At 31.4% G+C, this 9,639-nt stretch overlaps 1 protein-coding gene across 1 annotated transcript; it reads right to left on the bottom strand.

The window, feature by feature from the left end:
• Positions 1-7,221: 7,221 nt before the first annotated feature.
• On the bottom strand, positions 7,222-9,170 carry LOC149151383 (putative proline transporter 2). The gene is made up of 6 exons (XM_089440051.1): positions 9,008-9,170; positions 8,781-8,875; positions 8,466-8,658; positions 8,195-8,325; positions 7,719-7,934; positions 7,222-7,602 (listed from the first exon to the last, which is right to left on the bottom strand). The coding sequence occupies exons 1-6, from the start codon at positions 9,153-9,155 to the stop codon at positions 7,222-7,224; spliced, it is 1,164 nt and encodes a 387-aa protein (XP_089296177.1). The 5' UTR covers positions 9,156-9,170.
• Between the last annotated feature and the right edge of the window lie 469 nt (positions 9,171-9,639).

The raw sequence follows: 9,639 nt of genomic DNA, 5'->3' as shown, positions 1-9,639 counted from the left end.
GATAAATTGAAGGAGAGGGGAGAGGAAGAATCAAGAAAGAAAGAGGGAGAGGAGTGAGAGAGGTAGAGAAGGGTAAGAGAGGGAAAGGGAGACACACAGATGGTGGGGAGCGAGAGAAGGAGAGAGGGAGGGACATAGTGAGAGGATTGGAGGAGGGGGAGAGAGAGAGATAGAGTTAGAGTTGGATGGGGAAAGAGGTAGGGAAGAAGAAATACATAGAGAGTAAGAAGTGGAGAGAGAGAGGGAGTAACAAGGGAGATATGGAGAGAGAGAGTGTATGTTTAGGGGTGAGATAAAGAGACAAAGAAGGACATATGGAGAGAGTGGGGGAGAGAATGAGGGAAAATGTGAAAGTTAGGGATATAGTAACATAGAGAGAGAGAGATACAAAGAGGATTGGAGGGAAAAAAGAGAGAGAGAGTGATGGGGGAAGAGAGAGGATTGGAGGGAAAAGAGAGAGACAAAGAGGATTGGATGGAAAATAGAGAGAGATGGGTGAAGAGAGAGGTATTTAAGAGAGAAAGGGAGAGAGGAAGGATCTGAGGGAGGACTTGAGAGAGAGGAAGGATTTGAGAGAGGACACGAGAGAGAGGAGGAGAGCGATGGGGGAAGAGAGAGGGATGTAGGAGAGAAAGGGAGAGAGAGGACTTGATAGAGAGGAGGAGAGAGGGAGCAAGAGAGGAGGGGAGAGGGGGGAATAAAGAGATGGAGTTGTAGGGAGGGAGAGGGAGGGAAGAAGAAAGACATAGAGAGTGAGAAGTGGAGAGAGAGAGGGAGTGACAATGGAGAGAGAGTGTGTATGTTTAGGGGTGAGATAAAGAGACAAGGAAGGGGGGATAGAAGGAGAGAGGGAGGGATATAGTAATAGAGTTGGAGGGTGAAGAGATAAATAGAGAGAGTTGGGAGAGAAAGGGAGAGAGCGGAAGGAAGAGAGAGGATATGAGAGAGTGGAGAGAGGGAGTGAGACAACAGATGGAGAGAGAGGGAGAGAGGACAACAGGAGGAAAGAGATAGAAGCAAGGGAGAGGGAAAGAGGGGGAAGAGAGAGAGAGAGAGAAAGAGATAGAGAGAGAGGAGGAGGGAGGGATAGATAGATAGATTAGAAAAAGAGAGTGTATGTTTTGGGGTTGATATAGAGAGACAAAGGGAGATAGAGATATTGAAGGAAGTTGAAGAGAGGGAAGAACAGAGATATTGAGAGAGGGAGGGAGGGATAGAGAGATTGATAAATATGGAGTGAGAAAGTGTGTGTGTTTGGTGGGGTGAGATAGAGAGACAAAGAAGGAGAGATGGAGGTAGATATAGATATAGATGGAGGGGGGAGAGAGGGAAGAAGATTTCTTGCACTATATGCATTGATTTCAATGTAGATGGTGATTTATAATCCTATTTGATTGCTTGCACTAGATGCATTGACTTCAATGTAGATGATTTCTAATCCTAATTGATTTTTTTCTCTAAATCCATAGATTTTAGTGTAGATTGTGATTTCTAATCGCATTTGATTGATTGCACTAGATGCATTGATTTAAGTGTAGATAGAAATTTATAATCCTACTTTATTGTTTGCATTAGATGCATTGATTTCAATGTACATTATTTCTAATCCTATTTGATTGTTTGCACTAAATTCATTGATTTCAATATAGATGGTGATTTCTAATCATATTTGATTGCTTGCACTAAATGCATTGATTTTAGTGTAAATGATGATTTCTAATCCTATTTGATTGCTTTCACTAAATGCATTTATTTAAGTGTAGATGTTGGTTTCTAATCCTATTTTCTTACTTGCACTAGATGCATTGATTTGACTATAGATGTTGATTTCTAATCCTATTTGATTGCTTGCATTAGATGCATTAATTTCAATGTAGAAGTTGCTTTTTAATCTTATTTGATTGCTTGCATTAGATGCATTGATTTCAATGTAGATGTTGATTTCTAATTTGACGTAATTGGATGTATGATGGTACATTAATTATAAAGTGATTGGATTAACATTGTGCATTGATTTCAGTGTAAGCACAAAAAATTATTGGTAATGTACATTGATTTTTGTATTATAGTCATTCAATTTATTAATATTAGATAGCAAGAGAGACAAGGTAAGATGTTTACTACAACAAATTAGTTAAATATTTAAATGGTTTAGGATTTAAGTGTGCTTTTTCATATAATTGATATGAAAGGATGACAAAACTAACAAGGGTGACAATAAGAATAGTATAAGGAAATAGTTTGAGATTGATCACAATGAAGGCTATTTGTAACTGACTAAATTATTATTATTCACATTTTCTATCATTAAACACTATTACATTTTCACTTTGCATTCAAATTTTATATTTATCATATTTCATCATTAAAGTTATTAATAATATTTAAAAAATTTAAATTAAAATGATCGGATTAATATCAGGCATATTTAGCATATTTAGAATGATTGTATTAATATTAGATGTATTTACATATTATTTCAAAAATTAAGCATATCTTCGATAGATTTTCCTTAGCTGCACAAGATTGAAACCAACCTAGATCTTAACTAGATCTTAACTCTATATCTATCAAGCGCTGAGAGGGATCAAATCTCGGTGAAAACCTTTCCTCAAGTTTTTCACCCAAAAAAGAGGTTTTCACATAGAGACATTTGTTCCCTCTCACCGCTTGATAGATCCAGAGAGAGTTAAGACAGATCTATGCTAATTTTAATGATTAGTTTCTTTTTTCTCCATCTCTTAAATTTTGTAGTTTAAAAGTGTGTATTTATTTTTAATTTTTACTTTACATCAACATTAATTCTTTTGGAAAAAAAAGACAAATATATAAAAAACGACTATATCAATAGTTCCATTTGGGTAAAAAAAAAGCAAAAAGACAATTTCAACCCTTCCATTTGCTAAAAGAAAACCAAGAGAAAAAACCCTAAGTTGTACACTCCATAAATTCCAATAGCATTATGAACCAAGTTATCTTTAGTGGACTTTTTGGAACCTTTTCTAGTGGGTTTTTCCAGTCAAATTTCTCCAAAATTCGGAGCAATTTATTGAAATCACATGTTTGATGGGTAATCCTTGCACAATCAAAGTGTCCTAAGGGTTTTTGAGGGTGATTAATCCATATATATAGTCAAAAAAATAAACAAATAACACAAATCAAGATTTCACCTCAACTTTTTCACCCGATTCCAACATTGAAAAGTCCAAAAAGTTGCACTAAAAACAACTCCTTATATGAACTACCAATTTGATAGAGAATAACATAATAATTATTAAAGAAATAGAATAGTTAATAGCAAATAATAAACCAAAACAATAAAAAAATAATAAAATGAGAATGAACATAACAATAAAATGAAAACACAATATAATAATAGATAAAAATAAAATAAAACAATATGTTTTCAATACATTAATTATATTTCTATATATACATATATGAATTACAAAATATAATAATAAATAAATAAAATAAAACAATATGTTTTCAATATATTAATTAAAATTCTTAAAATAAAAGTATATATATATATAAAATAATTTGTTCCAACCATATATTTAAGAAAAATAGTTAGATTCTTTCTATCCTTTGGAGGTACCTCTGGTCATTGATAAAACACATATTGTTTATATATATATATATAAAAGCAATAAACATTGTAGTGTAATAGCATAGTTCATAACAATAAACATTAGCAATGACAAAACAATAAATGGAGAATAAAATTATATAATTGCCTTTATGTTATGAGATGTAGAATCTTTTCACATTGATAAAACACATATTGCTTTTATATATATATATATATATATATATATATATATATATATATAACCGTGATAGAATAGTTCATAACAATTGAATAACCATTAACAATGAGAGAACAGTAAATGGAGAATAAAATTATATAATTGCCCTATGTTAATAAGAGTCATAGTTATTGATATATATTTGTATGGATTAACTTTTAATGTGACAAACCAATATAAGTTTTCTGAAGATGGGTGTTGATAAAATATCAGTGAATTAATACGCTTTATACCAATTGCAACGATAGTTATATATGAAGGCATTCATGTATTAAGTAATGAAACCATATATAATTAAAATCTTATGGAATAAAATGTAAATATTATTGTTAATTTTTGGGAAAATTAGTAAGTGTGAAAATCTTAATATGTGAAAGATTAGCGATAATTTTTATTTTAGGTTAGAGATTAAAAATGAAATGTTATTTGCTGAATTTATTTTTATGTGAATACAATACGTAAGAAAAGTGAGTTTTATTTACAAATTTAGTAAGGTTTACTAGGATTTGGTGCACAAAAAAACTGATGTTTTGTGGGACTATAACAAATCACAAAAAAACTTCATATTCCGTGGAATTAGAAGAAATAATATTTCAACTATCCATGCATCTCCTTTTTTATTTTCCTCCTCTAAGTAACAAGGATTCAAAAATTTTATTAATCAAGAAATACAAATTGGATCTAAATTAATTTTAAACATGGTACGCACTATATATATATATATATAAATTAAGCTTTTACAAAAAGTTTAGGTTTGATTATATAAAGTATTTACAAAGCTATGAATGCATGGTGGTGAGATATGCTATACCATAGACTTTTGATGACAAAAATCTCTAGCTTGCAAGTGATTTTATTATATTTTATTTTTACTTTTGATGACAAAAATATCTAGCTTGCAAGTGATTTTATTATATTTTATTTTTATTTTTTATGACAAAAATCTCTAGCTTGCAAGTGATTTTACTATATTTTTTTTTCTTAACACATATTTGTGAGAACTTATTTCATGTATTTTATATTTATGAGATTAGATATTAGTTTTTAGGCTTTTAATTTTATTTTATGTCATGTTTATTTGAGTTGTGGGGTTTTTATATGCTTAATGAAATTTTATTTAAAGATTTTATGAAAGTATGTGAGCATTTTATATTTATAAGATTATATTGGATTTTTGGGCTTTTTATTCTATTTATGTCATAAATATATGTTTGATTTTTGTGTTTTTTATTCTACTTATGTCATATTTATTTGAGTTGTGGGGATTTTATATGCTTAATGAAATTCTATTTAAGGATTTTATGAAAGTATGTGAGATTGTTGCATTGAAATAAGTTGTTAGCCGGCAACTTAATGATTCTTATGGAATTTTACTCCTTAAATGGGTGCCTTAAAAATTATAGTGTGTTAGCCTAATGTTTAGAATAAATGGAGTATAGAAGGGAATGTAGTGGTGGTTGAGAGAGATGGTGTAAAAAAGAAAAAAGGAAGGAAGTGATTATAAAGACTATGATGTACCTAGGAGCCCCCGTGAAGAGAAAAAAGGTGAAAGTAGGAAAAATGATGTTCCTATTTCTACATGTGCTATTAAGTATGTAGTATCAAGCTTTTACTAATTTCACTAAAATCAAATGAATTGATAAGGAATTTTTTTTTTAGCATGAATCTAGATTAGGTAATATATAACAATGATTTAGTGACAACATGAATGGTGGTTTCCTTGCCTTCTTAATGTAGCTTATTATGAAGAGAAAAAAGGTGAAAGTAGGAAAAATGATGTTCCTATTTCTACATGTGCTATTAAGTATGTAGTATCAAGCTTTTACTAATTTCACTAAAATCAAACAAATTGATACGGAAATTTTTTTTAGCATGAATCTAGATTAGGTAATATATAACAATGATTTAGTGACAACATGAATGATGGTTTCCTTGCCTTCTTAATGTAGCTTATTATCCAAAACTTAAAAGAGAAATAATAGATTTCGAAAAATGCTCATTCTTCCGTAATTACTTAGTTACAAGATCATAATTACTTACTTACAACATTGTTTCATTAATAGTAACAAAAAATATTTTCATAATTCTAGATACAAGTATCTATTATAACATATTCACACCATTAAAGTGAATGAATAATCAAAATAATGTTATAAATAAATAAATATATTTTTTAAACTTTTCATTCTCTATTATTCTTTTTAAAATACATCTTTTATTCTTGATCATTATCATTTAACTTATAATATTTCATGTTTCTTTACAACAAATTTTATAAACTATATTCTTGTATGATTAATTAAAATTTCCTTAAAATTATATATAAATATTAAAAAAAATAATAATTATAGAGCAACCTTTTATTTATTAAAAATATTACGAGATGCATCAATAAAACAATACCCAATGCACAGGAACGACACAAGAGATAATGATCAATTCAAGGCACATACCAATGATACAAGATATAATGATCATTTCAAAGCACATACCAATGACGCCCTAACTATGCAAAACAACCTAAACACATCGAATGAATAAATAAAATTTCAAACTAAACGTGCATAGTAATTAAAAAATCTTACATACTTGAAAAACATAAAGATGTAAATCAAAACTCTATTATATTAATATATTGTTATATATAATAAAAAAATTATGAATTAATTTTAATATTTACAAATATTTTTAGAAATAAAATATTATTTTTCTAAAAGTTATTGTGATTAATTTAAATTTTGGTACCAAATATGAGAATTTCAACATCAAACAGAGTATAAACGATTTTGAAAATGCGCAATGGTGAACGTATCAAAAGCAAGGTGTATATACGGAAAGATTAAAACAAATACATAGCCGTAGATTGATCTTATATTTAAAAAAAAAAAGTTAAGGTATAGTTAATCGTAGGCATATTTTTTATTTAAATTTTGAAGTGATAAATGATAATATAGTAATATGGTAATTTTTTATTTAAAACAATTTAATTTTTAAATATCTTTAAAATATTAAAAAATAATTAATTTACTAAAAAAAAGTTTTTTCAATATTAATTATAATTATAATTTTGTAAAAAAACCGGCAACGATCGACAACCTTTAGTGCCCAGCAGGATGGAATTTGACCTGTAAATTGTTTGTCATGGGTGTTGTTGGTTTAAAATTTTGTAAAAAGTAGATTTTTTTTTTAAATTGTGAAAACAAGTTAAGAATTAAAAAGTGTGAAAATCATTAAATTTGACTAGTAAGTCTATTTTGAAATTCCAATTTTATTTCGGATAATTAGTTGAATTGATTTCAATCTTACTTTGGATAATTAGTTGAATTAATCTAATGAAATTTGAAATTGAATTGAATGAATATCCTGCACGAATTATATAGCAGCTACAATTATATAGTTACACAAATGATCACAGATCAGCGAAGACATGGTATGCTCTGGAGTCAATAACCATGAAGCGGAACGCTGCCACAGTTGCTATCACGGATGAGAAGGCGAAGAACCATACGTTCGCCCAATGCCATGTCTTCCATAATGAACTCAAATCCTTTCCCTTCACTTTAATATACATATGGTTTGCCAACACAAAGGTTAATGGTATCACGCTCACTGCACCAGTAATATTCATAAAATCACCCACAAATGGAAGCAGAGCCCCGACAAATGTGGTCACTATCAGATATGTCCCTCGAGCCACCACCCTCACTATCCAATTGCGAACAGAATACACACTTTCGTTACTCCTTCCGAACTTTGTACCCAGAAACTCGTACATGGGGCTTCCACATATCTACAACCATTCCATTAGGGCATACCAATCATGTTAAAATACATTTGAAATTGAATTTTTTGTATACAGAGTCAAAGTTAAGGGGGTGAAAGAAGCTTTGTTTCTTGAGTACGTACATGTAGTGATATGACAGTTTGGAAAAAAGCAGCAGCATTTGCCAGAATTTTGATCCACTTGGGCCCATGTACATTATTGAGAAGATATGAGGAAGTTGATGAACCATAAGCCCAGTATCCTATAAAGGTCACAGCATAGAATGGCACAATCCCCGCTGTGAATTGCAGTGACAGGGCTTTCTGCATGTTCTTTACAGAAGGATGCTTTATTGTAGCCTGCAAATAAAATCAGAGAAAAAGTGGTAATTAATTTTATCATGAACAAAACTTTATTAATATTTATACCTAATTACTTTATTTTAAAAACTTACTGCATTCGAAGAGTTAAATCTGCTTACAGAAATAATGGGAGCTCATTTTGATTTATAAAATAAGTATGGGAAAAAGATATGATGATATTAATTCAAAGGGCGAAAAAAAATAGGTTTTGAACGACAAAATCGAATGCAATAAATTAAACGAAACTTTTGCTATACCTGTATTTCTGGAAGCATGCCTGAATTAAATGCAAAAATGAGATTTGCTGCAGCACCAATTGTTCCAAACATTCTTCTTTTACTTGAACCTGAACTTGAAATCTCATAATCTCTAGCTGGGCTATTGAGACCTGCATATCCAAAGTAAGCAGAAAATTAAGATTTTGCTCCAAGCGATTGTTTTAATACCGAACTTGACAAGGACCATGAACCAGAAGATATGTAAGCATCACAAGTAAGATGTATCCTGGTTAAAAGAAAAGAGAGATACCATCGCGTATAGACAATCCAATGGCAGAAATGATATAGATGCAACTTAAGAATGTTGAAACACCGAGCCACAACCTCAGAGCCGATAAGTGAGGAATGCCAAATGCAAAAATGCTACAAATGATTCCTGTAATTGCGATGCAGTATGGTAGCTTCAGCGTGGCAGCATCATTGTTGTGTAAAGTATATATTGCCTGGACAACCGTCAATCAGAAGAGATGAAAAAAAGATAATTAATAAGGAATTGCTGCATGTCAAAGTAGGGGAGCATGGCTTGGGGATAGGGAGGTAGTTAAGTATAAGAGTAGGGAGCTACCTTTAGTGCTTGCCCAGCCAGAATGATAAATCCAGTGGTGATCATGAATAGATTGATATATTGTAACGTCCATGTCAGGTAATACATTTTCCTACCTGAGAAAAAGCACAATCACAATCAATGTGTATGCAACAAGGGATTATGCGCAAGCATGAAGATGTTGATATGATGAAAGTAACAAGAAAGTATTATATTGAATGGGATGGGTGAGCGTAAAAGAAATTTACCATAAATGTGACCAGCTAGGTCTCTGTATCTACTATGTCGGATGCCTCCAGTTTCGTGGAGACGCGCTAGGAGGCTGTTTGCATAGAGTGATATGAGGGCTGCTGCTATCAATCCCAAGGTGCCTCCTACCCATCCCAAGGGAACCATGACGATCTCTGAATAGCCCAATGCATACGCACTGTTGAGTGATGTTATCAGAACGAAGCCGACTTGGTACCATGGATCTGCAACAATCTCAATATTATTATTTATTTTAATAATAATTAATGTATCAATGTTGATAGAGACATATACAGTGTACACTGTAAAATTGAACGATATGACTTGCCGTGACTTGCGACTTGAGGTGTTTCAATCTCGCAGGCTCATGTTGAGAATCGATATAAAGACTCTGCTCCTTCGTGTCCATGCCGTACCTCTGCCAAATTTTCTCCTCCAAAAGAATAGCCACGGAAATCGTCTGTCCGTATGTGTATCAGCTGGGGGCCTGGGGATGTCTCTGCCTTGAAGATTGACGGAATATGTGAATTGGAATGCCAATTCAAGTCGAGGGGGTTCTGGTGGCATGGTCGCTCGCCATTGTATTAATAATATGTGTACGCGTACATTCACATGCATTTTACACGCATGA

The sequence above is a fragment of the Pinus tabuliformis genome, chromosome 9, assembly GCF_031772625.1.
Source record: "Pinus tabuliformis cultivar Carrire ecotype Pingquan chromosome 9, CPIR1, whole genome shotgun sequence".
Classification (NCBI taxonomy): domain Eukaryota; kingdom Viridiplantae; phylum Streptophyta; class Pinopsida; order Pinales; family Pinaceae; genus Pinus; species Pinus tabuliformis.
This window is presented reverse-complemented; position numbering and strand designations above follow the sequence as displayed.

What these genes read in the sequence shown, in the direction of transcription:
- LOC149151383 (XM_089440051.1), bottom strand. Translation starts at nt 9,155, where the DNA reads ATGGTTCCCTTGGGATGGGTAGGAGGCACCTTGGGATTGATAGCAGCA. An exon ending in TGGCTGGGCAAGCACTAAAG is followed by an intron (nt 8,659 to 8,780) that starts GTAGCTCCCTAC and finishes ACGGTTGTCCAG; the next exon opens with GCAATATATACTTTACACAA. An exon ending in AAACTGTCATATCACTACAT is followed by an intron (nt 7,603 to 7,718) that starts GTACGTACTCAA and finishes GAATGGTTGTAG; the next exon opens with ATATGTGGAAGCCCCATGTA.